The sequence below is a fragment of the Enhydra lutris genome, unplaced genomic scaffold (assembly GCF_002288905.1).
Source record: "Enhydra lutris kenyoni isolate GAN:26980312 unplaced genomic scaffold, ASM228890v2 scaffoldscaffold15, whole genome shotgun sequence".
In the NCBI taxonomy this organism is placed as follows: Eukaryota; Metazoa; Chordata; class Mammalia; order Carnivora; family Mustelidae; genus Enhydra; species Enhydra lutris.
The window spans coordinates 6,598,039-6,612,947 of NW_019154099.1; the positions used below are offsets into that span (position 1 = coordinate 6,598,039).

Sequence of the window (14,909 nt, forward strand, 5' to 3'; positions counted from 1 at the left end):
AAAAATATATGTTAGGAATTCATACAAGGATGAGAAACTAGAAAACATTTCTTCCTTTCATTGGCGAAAAATTGTAACGAAATTAAATAAGAGCAATGGATGCTTTTACACAAAGTTTTGGGTTCAGAAAATATTACTTACTAAAAATGAGATCTTAGGCAAATGGTAGTTCTGTTCAAGTTCTGTTCAAGTTCTGAGACAAGAGGCTTTCTCGGTTTGCTTGGGAGAATAATTCATCGTTTTAGTAGCTACACTCCTTGAGTAGGCTACTGTTTAGGCTGATATCATAAAAGCAAAGAATAATTTGTGCCATAATCTGAAGAGGTCACTCAATTGTCATGAAGCCTAAATGAACAAGGGATCAGAATGTTTTTCCACTGAAACCTCACAATTCCCACCTCGTCTCTCATTTTGTGTTTTTTCCCCATAGAAAACAAAAAATAAAACCCCTCATGCTTTATCAAGACTAGACCACAGAACTAGTGAACAATTAGAATGGCTCTGTAAGAAAACAAAACTTAGAGAATTTGAATTTAGGATTTAACCATTTAGAATATTCTATTTAACATCCTGACAGACAGTACCTTAAGCATTACAAACTTACATACTCTCATTAGGGTGGTTATGATTAGCGTGTCCATTTATATTTTTGTATTCAGGGATTAGGAACTTGATTTTTTTAAAAGACTACTCATGACTGATAAAAAAGATCAGTCTCCAATAAATTAGTTTAAATCTGTTAAATATAAAAGGGTAAAGTAAGATCATCGCAAAGTAAAATTCAAAGACTTAATTGGAAAGCTTTGGCTGAGGCCATGGAGACCAAGTCTTAGACTTCACACCACTAATGCTTAATGGCATATTTTGTCCCTCAGATTGCCTCCCCCAGAAATACTTATTAATATTGCAAAAATCAATATAGTTTTTCCTTAGCACATGAGATAATGCAGAGGCCCTTCTTCCTGACTTAAAAACCAACCAACCGGGGCGCCTGGGTGGTTCAGTGGGTTATGCCTCTGCCTTCGGCTCAGGTCATGATCTCAGGGTCCTGGGATCTAGCCCCACGTCGGGTTCTCTGCTCAGCAGGTGGCCTGCTTCTCCCTTCTCTCTGCCTGCCTCTCTGTCTACTTGTAATCTCTCTCTCTGTCAAATAAATACATAAAAACAAACAAACAAAAAAATCCAACCAACCATAATAGAAAAACAAAAGCCCAAACAAATAAAAAGCCCTGATTGCCCAAACAAGCAAATGTGAACAAAACAGATGAAACCTCTGAGCCCTCTATTTGTAAATGTGTATTCACGGTTTACAGGGAAAACCCAAACAATTTCAAATTCATGGATTTACTGCAAGGACCCGGCACATTTACTCCAGGGGCAGGTGAGTAACATTTGATGAGGAGGTCTGAGCTTTGGTGGGGATTTGGTGGATAGTCCTGACCAAGATCTTACAGGATACTTGTGAGACACCACAAAAATTAGGGAACGGATGGGAGAGCCTCAAAATAATTATTTGAAGAAAAGCCCACACATCCTCAGAAGCCAAAGACACATAAAATTCTATTCCACATAAGAAATACTGACTAGGTTTCCACAGAAGTTACAGGATATACACACAAGGTAAGTTTGTATGGTTTTTAAGACTGAAGTCATCTCTAATCTCAAGAAACTCAAAACAAAGGGATAAAGGTGGACAGACAGATAAAAGCGTATTCTTCAACTTTTCTTCACTGCACAGGGAAATCCCCCTGAAGAATAAGAAAGTTCAGTAAGTTAGAAAATATTTCTAACTTTAACTGTATTTTCCTGTATTTTTTTAGATTTTATTTTTAAGTAATCTCTAGACGCCAACGTGAGGCTCGAACTCACAATCTTGCGAATAAGAGTCGTATGCTCTACTGACTGAGCCAGCCAGGCGCCCCTGTATTTTCTTTCAAAGCCATGTTTTAATATCGATACAGGTTTCATACAATTAAAAATGCTCAAGATTTTAAAAAGCAACCTCAGCTTTTACATAATTCCTTACTCACCTTTATGAACCCTTGTCAGACTGGGCTGTGGATGAAGGATATAATGATTCTGAACTTAAGCTTAACTTATAGAGAAGCTTTCAAAGCAAAGAATGTTTTCTAACTGTGATCTTGTTTAACACAGAGATTATAAATACCTCTCCTTTCTTTGTTCTTTAAAAAAGCATGCATATTTAACCAAGCTTCAAATCACTCATTCTTTGGCCATTTCTTATAAACTTTAACTTTAGTGTCTTTAATAGCAATGCCTGAAGACAAAGCTACTTTTCCAGTAAACTACATTTTTTATCCCACAGGGCTGGATATTCAAAAAATCATGTTCGACTTATCAAAAAAGATTTTCATGTTTATAATCTACTTTATTATAAAAGGAAATAGATTTTACACACAACTATTTCCGGATAACAGAGTATTGAGAAAAGTTCAAATTTATCAGTTTGAAAATAGACCTCCCATACTTACTTATAAAAACATACTGCCTTTGCCATGTGAAAATCTGGTGTTTAGTTCTCTAGATTTCTTTATCAGAGCTTTTTTCTGAGCTTCATCAAACCGATTAGCCTTGAGATCTTTATCACGGTCAAATGGTATTCTTTCTTGGGGCTTATTTTTTTCTTCAGCAGCTTTATTCTTCAATTTTTTATGATGAATGTCCATAAGAGATTCTGATCTTTTTGATTCCTGGGGGAGAGCAAGAGAGTAGAAATGAAAATCTTTGTCTAGATTGTGGACAGAATAGGATCATGAAGCAAAACGATTAAGCAGTAATGATGAAATTAAGGAGGGCTTCTTACAGACCCTGTCAGGTTTTGCCAAATCCAAGACAGGATCCATGAAGAAAATATGTAGCGGAGGAAAATTCAATTCAACCATAATGAAGATATCTACTAACTACCATTACATAATAGTAATAAAAAAAAAAAGCAAGACAGAGAGGAAATACATTTTGAAATAACCATGTGTGGTGTGTCATAATTAGAGTCCAAGCCAAGAGCATGGGTGAGGAGGGAAGAGCAATTACGTCGTCATTGAGGTGCCTGGGTAAAGAGTCATGGATGCGCTGGTCTGCCGCCTGAACAGATGCACAGGAAGCAAAGGGTGTGGCCGGGCCAACGCAGAAACAAGGGCAAACCCAAAAAATAATGGCACAGGAGTGACAAAATTCAAGGCCCGTTCAGGATATACTGGCATATTCCATAAGCTAAGAGATTTTTGTTCCTTTCAGTTTTCTGTTCTTTCTCTTACATTGCTCATTCTCTTTCTTCTTAGTTGGGACAGGTGCTCACGGTTTCAAATATACCTAGTAGGATGAGGTCTGGGCAAAGGCCATTAGTTTCAGTGGGGGCAGATGTGGGCCTGTGGGCTACAGAGAGTGGGGTTCGTGTGGTACAAAGACATGGATAATTTTAAGGTTATCTACCCACAATGCTCAACTTCTTCATGTACCCTCACTTAAAATTGACTTGCTCCATAATGCATCTTGCTAGCTTGATCTCTCCCCTTTTATTATAGCCCTTTGCCACTTCACAAAGGAGAGGCCTCTCAGAATCTTACTGTAAGAATACTGCCGAGGAGAGCAAGTCTCCAAGATTTCAAAAAAAAAAATGTGAAATACTTCCTCTAACTGAGGTACTGTAAACCCAGGAAGGCTTTGGTTCTTCTGTGTGTCTGTTTTTTAAGACTTTTATTTATTTAGAGAATAGGAGTTGGTGGGGGCAGAAGGAGAGGATCTTTTTTCTAAAAAAGATTACTTGACAGAGAGAGAGATAGGGAGAGAGAGAGCGAGCGAGCCTGAGCAGAGGGAGAGAATCTCAAGTAGACTCCCCACTTACTGGGGAGCCCGAAGTGAGGCTTGATCTCACAACCCAGAGATCATGACCTGAGTGGAAATCAAGTCAGATGCTTAACCAAACTGAGCCACCGAGGCGCCCTGTTCTGTGTCTTAAACATATTTCTCTTAAGTGTGTTTCAGTGGGGTGTTTTGGTTTTTCAGAAATTGGTGTTTTGGTTTTTGTTTGAATGTTCTGTGCTCAGACGGACTGAATAGAAGGGCAGTGGAAGAAAGGGCAATTTTTGCTTAGCAACGACATCTATTCCAGGCCCTACCCCGTTAAAGAACGTGTTTGAGAGCAAAGAAGTAAAGACAGTGAAAGCAACATAACACTGGTAAGAAACGCTGAAAATGGCAGCATCCTATTTCATCCAAGAGACAAACTATCATGCCCACCCATCTGCTTCAGAATTCCGAAGTGTCACTGGGATAATCATTAGCACATCTATTTGAATGGAAAAGTGAAATAAGATTTTCTGACAGAAAGTGAGTCTTAACTGGCTGATTTAGCAACCAGAACCGACTTTGCCAATTAGATCATGTGGTAGTTATTCCTCATCAACTGAATAAGCTCAATCTGGAGCTGTAGGTTTTAGCAGAATGTACAAAAGATGTTATGTTGGGACACCTGGGTGGCTCAGTCAGTTGAGTGTCTGTCTTTGGCTCAGGTTACAATCCCAGGGTCCTGGGATCAAGTCCCACATCAGGCTCTTTGCTCAGCAATGAGCCTGTTTCTTCCTCTGCCTGCTGATCCTCCTGCTTGTACTCTCGCTTTCTCTCTCCCCCGTGCTCTCTTTCTGGCAATTAAAAAAAAAAAAATCTTAAAAAAAAAAGATACTATGTTAGTTTAGTATTTATTTGAACTACCACTACCATTTTCTTAACCCCTCTCACTCATTTCATAAATCTTTGTAAAATCTTTTAGAAACAAATTGATTTGCAAGTCAAGTGCTTTCCACTTTTTTTTTTTTAAGATTTGTTTATTTTAGAGTGTGCATGTGAGGTGGGGAGGGGCAGAGGGAGAGTGAGAGACACTTGTCAATATTATCATAAAAGATTTTCAAGTGTAAGAGACTTCCATTATGAAAAAATTCTGTGGCAGAAGAGAAAATTGTGAATTCAAGGAGAAAAAGGGATGAAATAAAACTGTCAAATATTAAGTAAGTGCTTTTTTGGGTGTATTTTTTTAATGGCTAATAACTGATCCTGAATTGCTATGTCACTTGGATTCCATCTGAAACACTGAATAGAGTAATACCCTATACTATACATTTTTTGTAATTACTGAAACTTACAATAAAAATTTTTAGATGTCAAGGATAAAGGTTTCTTTTAGGGGATACCAAGCAAAAACACCTGAAGACTGCTGGTCTCCACTCCTGACTGAAAAGAAATACAGATTCCTGAGCCCCGCTGGTAGATTTCGTGAATCTAAATTGCCAACTCTGAGTCTCAGAAACCCGTGCTTTTAAAAATCAGAGGAGAGAGAAAGCAAGACAAAGGACATGAAGAGCAGGGTTAATTGTAGGATGAGGAACTATAATGTATTATATATATATAAATGGACAAATATAAGAAAGCCATACTAGAAAACCTTAATCTTTTAGCATTATTTCTCTACATTTTCCCCTCCCTTCCTCATGAATGAGAAAAAAACCTCATTAGTGGGGTAGTAAAGCTGAAGGTAGACAGGCTATCAAGAGCTGGCAGGGGGAAGGCCTGAAGATGTAAGATGGTGCTGGAGAAAACAGAGAACAAGGTTTGAAAGAGATGTGTGGCGATGTGAGAAAGAATGATGCTATAGAGGCCCTATTTCACCTCGAGCCACTTGAAGAACAGGATTGAAACCGATGATCAAAACTGCACAAAAGGATGGGGTGCCTGGCTGGCTCAGTTGGTTAAGTGTCCAACTCTTGATTTCAGCTCAGGTCACAATCTCAGGGTCTTGAGATCAAGCCCCGCATCAACTCGCTCTTCCTCTCCCTCTGCTCCCCCATCCCTCTCTTAAAAAAAAAAAAAAAAAAAAACAAAATGGGAAACTGCACAAAAGGTAACAAAATCAAACAAAAATGGAGGAACAAAGATGGCGGGCTTCAATTTACCAATGTCCTATATTAGTAAATTAAACACCAGTAAAGAGAGGACTACGTTAAACCACTGGATTACTACAGTCAATTCAAAAGATTCAAGTGCTCAAAATCGTTATGATAAATGAGCTGTTTTGTCTGCAGCTTCAGGGACACTGTTTCAGCATAATTTGCACCTTGTGACCCCCAGGACCAAACCAATACTGGAGTTATAAAAAAAAAATTATGAAAACAAACAGAGACAATCAATTTACTAAAAATCACCCTGAGGACCATTCATGTACAGAGTAATTTGCTAAATGACCGATTTGCTGATTTGCCAAATTTAATCATTTAACAAAATGTGTGTTTTATAACAATTTCTAAAAGCCAGTGCAATTTATTTTGAATGAGATCATTTTTTAGCTGCTTTTGAAAATTCACGCTAAGAGGCTAGTTTTTTGTTTTTGTCTTCATGGTAATACTTTAAAAGAGTGTTCGATTTATCCAAACCAAGAGTTAGAGGGTGGTCTTAAGACCATTACTATTTTGAAAAGTAAATCTTGTGAATAAAATTTCAGCATAAGATTATAACTATAATATTTTTCATATATTTTTAAAATTTATTTTATTTTATTTTATTTTAGAGAGAGGTTATGTGAGGGGGACTGGGGGGAAGAGCAGAGAGAGAATCTTAAGCAGACTCTATGCTCAGCACAGAACCCAGCTTGGGGCTCGATCAAAATTTGGAACATTTCTATCACCGAAAACACTTTGCCTCTTCCTAGTCAACGTCTACACTCCACTCCTACAACCAGTATTCTGCTTTTTTTCAACCACAGATTCATTCTGCTTAATGTAGAGCATCATTTAAATGGAATGGTGCAGTATGTACTTCCTTGTACATACTTCCTCGTACTCAGTGTAATGACTTCGAGACTCATCCAAGTTGTTCCATCTATCTGTAATTTGTTTCTTTTTATTGCTGAGTAGTATTTCACTGCATTGTTTTTCTTTCTCTTACTGATGAACATCTGAGCTGTCCACAGAATGTTGCTTATATGAACAAAGCTTCTATGAACATTCTTATAGAAGTCTTTTTTCAATGTGCAAATCTTATTTTTAGTTTAAATTCAGTTAATTAACATATAGTATATTATTAGTTTCATAGGTAGAGTTTCTTTTTCAAGATTTTATTTATTTGTCAGAAAGTGAGAGAGAGAAATCACAAGCAGGGGGAGCAGCAGGCAGAGGGAGAAGCAGGCTCCCTGCTGAGCAGGGAGATCGATGCGGGACTCGATCCCAGGACCCTGGGATCATGACTTGAGCTGAAGGCCGATGCTTAACCAACTGAGCTAACCAGGAATCCAGAGTTTCTTCTAGAAGTCTTTTTGAGGACATTAAAAATAAAGCATATTCAAGTCTTTCTGTGAATAGGTTTTCATTTGCCTTAAGTAGATAGATGCCCAAGGGTGAAACTATAGGGTCCAGGGGTAGATGTATGTTTACTACTGGAAATGCCTATTTGGAAAAAGGCCCAGCTCATTGATTTTTAGCTAGTCTTTTCTAACAGAACTCACTAGAGCTATAATTTTGCCTCTAAGTACCACCTGATAGTGCACTGCCCACATTTTTGATATGCAGTATTTTTGTGTTATTCACGTCTACGTATTTTCTAACTTCCATTATCATGTTGTCCTTCATGCAAAATTTAAATTCTGAATATTTCTAATTTCAAATTGTACAAGGCTTTTAAATCATTCCAAATTTTAACTTAAATTCCTTGTGGTCAGAGAACATGGTTTTAATGACCGTAATTTTTCTAGTTTTATTGAGATTTGACTCTTAAGCTGGTCAGTTTTCATAAATGCTCCATTGTGGGTTGAGTTTTGGTCAGTTTCAAAAAAAAAGTGTTTCATGTATGCTTCACTGTTTGTATACTGGTCTACACAGGTCCAATTACTCATGCTAACTATATTTTTAATGTTTGCGGAACTTTTCATTAACTAGTACGCTGGGAACAGAGGTAATTTTCCTTAGACACCTCAACACTGTAGGGCCCAAAGGGTCTGGTGATTTACATTTTTTTTTTAATTTTTTTTAAAGATATTATTTAATTATTTGACAGAGATCTCAAGTAGGTGGAGAGGCAGGCAGAGAGAGAGGAGGAAGCAGGCTCCCCACTGAGCAGAGAGCCCGATGCGGGGCTTGATCCCAGGACCCTGGGATCATGACCTGAGCCGAAGACAGATGTTTAACCCACTGAGCCATCCAGGTGCCCCTGGTGATTTACATTTAGCTGGACCACTCACCAGTTTTTGTTTTGTTTTTAAAGTAAGAGAATATAATGAAATAACAAAATGTTAACTGAACACTGTTTAGTTTATAAATTTAGATTGAACTGTATCTTTTTTTTTTGACTGAACTGTATCTTAAAAACCATTTTTCTTCCATATTTAAATCTTCACATCGAATATTCCAAATCGGCTTATAATTTAAAATATGAACTGAGGATCTCTAGGAGTTAGTAGGGCTCTTGATTTCTTTTGTTGTTGTTGTTGTTGTTTAGTTTTCATGCCATAATCATAAACTTAACTCTGCAATCCGGCTGGATTTGGAAGGGGGCCAAGGAAAATACGGAATCCATTAGCACTGCAGCAAGAGCACAAAGATTACCGGATACTTCGAGCAGATGGGGGTGGAGGTTGCTGTCCTGGGCTATGGAAGGAATGGTCTGTCAGCTGAGGTAAAATACAAGTCAAATTTATTAGGTGCTTATAGTCAGCAATAGTGATCTTGCTAGTCTTGCTGTTTCTGGCCCCAAACTGCCCCATGGCGTGCACAGTATTCCTGCCCTCTCACCTCACCCGAGACCATGGCCTACCGCCCAACCACCCCGTGTGGGCAGTTCCGATGAAAACCTGGCAAGCGTTTGTGTGGGATGCAGCCTTTGGACAAGATGCCAGGTACCTGTGTGCTTCAGGATGAAATTCTCGTCAGCGAATTTCTCTTCCCGGATGGACAGGCCACCAGTGCCAGTACGGGGTGGGAAGTCCCCAGCCTGGCATAGAAGTGCCAGAATGATCCTGTGAAAGCTGGCACCTTTATCACCAAATCCTTTCTCCCCAGAGCTCAGAGCATGAAAGTTCTCTGCTGTGTTTGGAACCTGGTGTGAAACAGCTCCAAGGTGAGGCGGCCAGAGGGCTCCCTGTCCAGGGTGACGTCACAGAACATGGTGGGACTGACCATGACTGGACGGTGCAGGCCCCCTAGTGGGGAGGGGAGTGGCTGCAGGGCAGGGGCTCTTGCTTTCTGATCATCTGTTTCTAATCTCTACAAATTAAATTTCTAACATATGACTTAAGTAAAATACAAACTGAAAATATTATACAAATACATTAAAAAATCCTATAAATAGGATTTTATATAAAGACATGTAACACAACAGAGTGGAATATTTCTCAGGGCAGTTGTACAGAAAAAGACCAAGCTAAAAAGGAAGACATAGAAAAGAAAGAAAAACTAAGAAAGAGAAAAAATATGAGAAGAACATTGAAGGATAGAAAAAAATAATAAAAGCTTAGGGGCGCCTGGGTGGCATAGTCAGTCTGACTCTTGGTTTTGGCTCATGTTGTGATCTCAGAGTCTTGGGATCAATCCACAAGTCAGGCTCAGCGCTCAGTATGGGGTCTGCTTGGAATTCTCTCTCTCCCTCTCTCTCCACCCCTCCCCGCACTCACGCGTGCTCGCTCTCTCTCAAATAAATAAATAAATATTTAAAAAACAATGAAACTTATGACCACTTTGTTAAAAAAAGGAAAAAAGAAAAGCTTATATATTTTATTCTTACTTACATTGTATGAGGATACCTGCTCAGCCAATCTCTTCTCCCTTCCTGACAATGTATGTTCTTCATCCTTCTTATTAAATGATTTCCTTGCTTCTTGAGTTTCCTGAAGAGTGAACACAGGTAACACATTACTGAACCATATAGTTAAGATAAACTAAAAAAGAAATATTATTTTTACTCAGATTGAGGTCTAAGAGACTAAACTAAGATTGTTGAATCTTTTCCTACTAGGAATATACATATACATATAGTTGATAAGGAATCGGTTGTTGTTCTACTCTATGATTTTCTTGAAAACAAGGAAGAAACCTATCCAATCAACTAACTGGAAGAAACCAATTACTTAACAAACTCACAAAGGTGTCTGACAAACAATGATGAGATGTAGGAGAGAAAATGAGGCTTTAAGAAGTCCTACAGGGGCGGCTGGCTAGCTCAGTTGGTAGAGCATATGACTCTTGATCTCGGGGTTATAAGTTCAAGCCCCACATTGGGTACAGAGATTACTTAAAAATAAAATTAGAAAAAAAAAAGAAAGAAATTCTGCATTATCTGTTTTTAAAACTAGTAAAATCACTTGAGAGGACAAAATAAAGAGAAAAGGTTGAAAGGTTTGGAAAAGAAATAAAACTATCTTTATTCATAGATGACATGATTGTTTATATAGAAAATTCCAAAGCATCTACAAAAATACTCCTGGAACTAATAAGCAAGTACACTATAGCAAAGCTGCAGGATACAAGGTCAATATACAAAATATACCAACAGTGAACAACTGGAATTTGAACTTAAAAAAAAAACAAACACAACATTAATAACACTGCATATACAAGATGAAGTGCTGATATAAATTTCCAACAAATCTCAAAGCATATTTGTATACTGTTGTTAACTGCTTAAGAAAACCAAGGACGTCATCTACAATTTTTATCTTAATAATGTACAAAACGGGCACCTGGCTGGCTCAGTTGGTAGAGCATGTGACTCTCAATCTCAGGGTTATGAGTTCAAGCCCTAAGTTGGGCATGGAGCCTACTTAAGAAAAATTCTACAGGGACACCTTCGTGGCTCAGTCAGTTAAGCCCCCGTCTTCCACTCAGGTCATGATCCCAGAGTCCTGGGACCAAGTCCTGCATCAGGCTCCTTGCTCAGCAGGGAGCCTGCTTCTTCCTCTGCCTGCTCTGCTTGCCACTCCTGCTTGCGTGCTCTCTCTATGACAAATAAAGAAATAAAATCTTAAAAATAATTGTACAAAACAATGCTGTATTTAATAAAGCACTGTTAAAAACAGGACTAGCTCAGTTCTTACTTTCTCATAAAAAATTTTCCTAGAAAACAGATGCTTTCATTTATAAATATTAAGGAAGAAATGATGTTATGGTAAGATAGAGATAAAACCTGACCATTTAATATTAAGAGTTAATAGATCTAGTCAAGACTGGGAGGTGAGGGCATAACAGATGTCTGTCAATTTATAATGAACACTTCCATTTCTTTCTAAAGAGCAATCTTACTTCTTTTAGGCCACGTTGGCTAAGTGAATGTGAGAACTTAGTAGCTTAGTCTCCACTTAGCTTAATCTCCACCTAGTGGAGATTATGCTGGGAACTCAAATATCAAAAAAGAAAGATGAGTAGAAGAAATAAAAAATACACGGAAACAAATGAAAATGAAAACACAATGGTCCAAAATCTCTGGAATGCAGCCAAAGCAGTCCTCATAAGAAAGTATCTAGCAATACGGGTCTATCTCAAGAAGCAAGAAAAAAATCACAAACAATCTAATCCTACATCCAAAGAAGCTAGAAAAAGAATGGAAAATGAAGCCTAAAGGCAGCAGAGACAGTAACGATTATAGCAGAAAAAAATGACAGAAAATAAAAAATAGCAGAACAGATCAATGAAACCAGAAGCTGATTCTTAAAAAAAAAAAAAAATAAATAAAATTAATAATCCTCTAGCCACACCTATCAAAAAGAAAAGAGAAAGGACCCAAATAAATAAAATCATGAGAGAGGAAAAATAACAACCAACACCCCAGAAATATAAACAATCATAAGAGAATATTATGAAAACTATATGCCAATAAATTGGACAATCTAGAAGAAATGGATAAATTCCTAGAAACATTTAAATTACTAAAACTGAAACAGGAAGAAAAAGAAAAGTTAACAGACTGATAATAAAAGTTCAAGACCAGATAGATGGCTTCACAGAGAATTCTAACAAACATTTAAAGAAGAGTTAAAATCTATTCTCAAAAAATAGAAAACTTCCAAATTTATTGAGGCCAGCATTACCCTGATACTAAAACAAGATAAAGATAGCACTAAAAAAAGAGAACTATGGGGCACCAGGATGGCTCAGTCAGTTAAGCATCTGACTGTTGATCTCAGCTCAGGTCTTGATCTCAGGGTCATGAATTCAAGCCCTGCACTGGGCTCTGCACTGGGCAGAATGCCTACTTAAAATTTAAAAAAATAAATAAATAAAAAAGAGAAAGAGAGAGAGAGGGAATGATAGGCCATGATTCCTGGTGAACACAGATGCAGAAATTCTCAATAAAATGCTAGCAAACCAAATCCAACAATACATTAAAAGAATCATTCAATATGATCAAGTGGGATTTATTCCTGGGTTGCAAGGGTGGTTCAATATTTGCAGATCAATCAACGTGAGGCATCACATTAATAAAAGAAAGGGTAAGAACCATATGATCATTTCAACAGATGCGGAAGAAGCATCTGACAAAGTACAACATCCATTCATGATAAAAATCCTCAACAAGGTAGGTTTAGAGGGAACATAACCTCAACATAATAAAGGCCAGATATGAAAAAAACACAGCCAAGATCATCCTAAATGGGGAAATACAGAGCTTTTCCTCTAAGGCCAGGAATACCACAGGGATGTCCACTCTCACTACTTTTATTTAACATAGTACTGGAAGTCACAGCCACAGCAACCAGACAACAAAAAGAACGAAAAGGGATCCAAGTCATCAAGGAAGAAGTGAAGCTTTCACTATTTCCTATGACATGATACTCTATATAGAAAACCCAAAAGACTCCCCCTCCACCAAACACTACTAAACTGATAAATGAATTCAGTAAAGTCACATAGAACAAAATCAATGTACGGGAATCTGTTGCATTGGTATGCAACATAACAAAGCAAGAGAAAGAGAAATTAAGGAATCAATCCCATTTAGAAATGTACCCCTATTACCTAGTAATAAACCTTACTAAAGAGGTGAAAGACCTGTACTCTGGAAACTATAAAACACTGATGAAAGAAATTCAAGATGACACAAAGAAATGGAAAGACATTTCAGGCTCACAGACTGGAAGAACAAGTAGTTAAAATGTCCATACTACTCAAAGCAATTTACGTATTTAATGCTACCCCTAACAAAACACCAAGAGCATTTTTCACAGAGCTAGAACCAGCAGTTCTCACATCTGGATGCAAACACAAAAAGACCCCCAATAGGCAAAGCAACCTCAAAACAGAAGCTGGTGGCATCACAATTCCGCACTTCAAGCTCTATTACAAAGCTGTGATCATCAAGACAGTATGGTACTGGCACAAAAACAGACACAGAGATTAACGGAACAGAACAGAGAACCCAGAAGCAAAGAACCTACAAGTATATGGTTAATTAATCTTCAACAAAGCAGGAAAGAATATCCACTGGCAAAAAGAATTGTTTCTTCAACAAATGGTGTTGGGAAAACCGGACAGCAACATGCAAAAGAATGAAATTGGACCACTTTCTTACACCACACACGAAAATAAATTCAAAGAGGATTCAAGAGCTAACTGTGAGACCTGAAACCATAAAAATCCTAGAAGAGAACACAAGCAGTAACTTCTTTGACATCAGTCTTAGCAGCTTCGTCTCGATACGTCTCCTGAGGCAAGGGAAACAAAATAAAAAATAAACTACTGGGACTACCTCAAAAATGAACAGCTCTCTGACACTGATACTATATAGTTCATGCCATAAATACAAGTCTGCGGTACTATATGCTTAACATTGTACAGCATAAAATTTAAGGAGTTTTAATAATCTCTTTATGAGCTCACTGTAAAACTCAGAAAAACACTTTCAGTACTGAAAAGGAAAGGATCTAAAGAACTCAATCCCAGGGCCTAAAATCACTGTGTTGTTTAATTTCCTTTTGCTCCATTTTCTGTCATATTGTCCTCTGAAGAAAAGTCCTTGCACACCTGCCTATATGCTAATCTATTTGCCTATAATGAGGAACAGAAGGACAGAGAAAAGCACAACTATATGTAGGCATGAATAAATCCATGTAAACAAGGGAATGTCTTTTTTGAAACAATCTTAAAGGCTAAGTTACAAAAATTCCAATAGATTAGTTTTGTAAAAGACCAGTTAAAAAAGAGTAGAAAGGCACTCCAACATTAGTCATTCCAAGTGTGCCGCTCACTTCCACATCTCCTCTTTTGTTACCTCCTCTCCTGTTACAGGAAGGTCTAGAATAGAAGTATTGTTCATTACTTACCAGCCCTCTAATTCCAGAAAAGTTGACCTCATAAAAGTTGGTTTCTTCTCTATGAAATGAAGTCGAGAAGTCTTATCTCTGGGTTTTCTTGAGATGTAAATGAGACAGTTCACTGGGACACAGTACGCAACTGTTGTCACTTTCCTTATTTTCTTTCAGGGGGAACTCTGTATTTTCCTTTTGGAATCATAATTTTAAAAATAGTACCCTGAGACAATTGTGCCTTATATCCTTGCAAAATAGAGTGAACGTGGGCAGAAATACATGAACAAACAAACACTCTCACCTTGGCTTTCTTCTCCCTGTCTGCTGGAGTGTCTGTCCAGACTGATCGATCTCCAGATTTGTCATCAGCCCTTCTCTTAAAAGTTCTGGGCCCAAGACCAAAGTCTTTCATTTCTGGAGGAAGCTCAGTCATCCATGACTCTCTTGTCATTGGTTTCGATGAATCCTTTAAGAGAAGTAAATAGTCAAAAAAAAAAAAAAAAAAAAAAAAAAAAAAAACTCCATAAGCCAGGGAGGAGAGAGCGAGGGTGTGTGTTAATAATTGTCTATATATTTCCATTTTTTTTTATTTGGGGTTTTAGGATAAAAAAAAAAT

General features: G+C 37.7%; 1 protein-coding gene across 2 annotated transcripts in view; it reads right to left on the reverse strand.

Annotated features, from left to right (window-relative positions):
• Positions 1–1,216: 1,216 nt before the first annotated feature.
• Positions 1,217–14,909, reverse strand: part of LOC111147018 (GPALPP motifs containing 1) — a 41,213-nt gene continuing 27,520 nt past the window's right edge. For both annotated transcript variants that reach the window (XM_022502864.1, XM_022502865.1), the window contains exons 6-9: positions 14,595–14,759; positions 9,782–9,880; positions 2,493–2,711; positions 1,217–1,748 (exon numbers count right to left, since the gene is read on the reverse strand). In XM_022502864.1, the coding sequence (XP_022358572.1) occupies positions 2,493–2,711; positions 9,782–9,880; positions 14,595–14,759 (483 nt within the window). In that variant the 3' untranslated portion in view covers positions 1,217–1,748. The remainder of the gene's footprint in view (positions 1,749–2,492; positions 2,712–9,781; positions 9,881–14,594; positions 14,760–14,909) is intronic.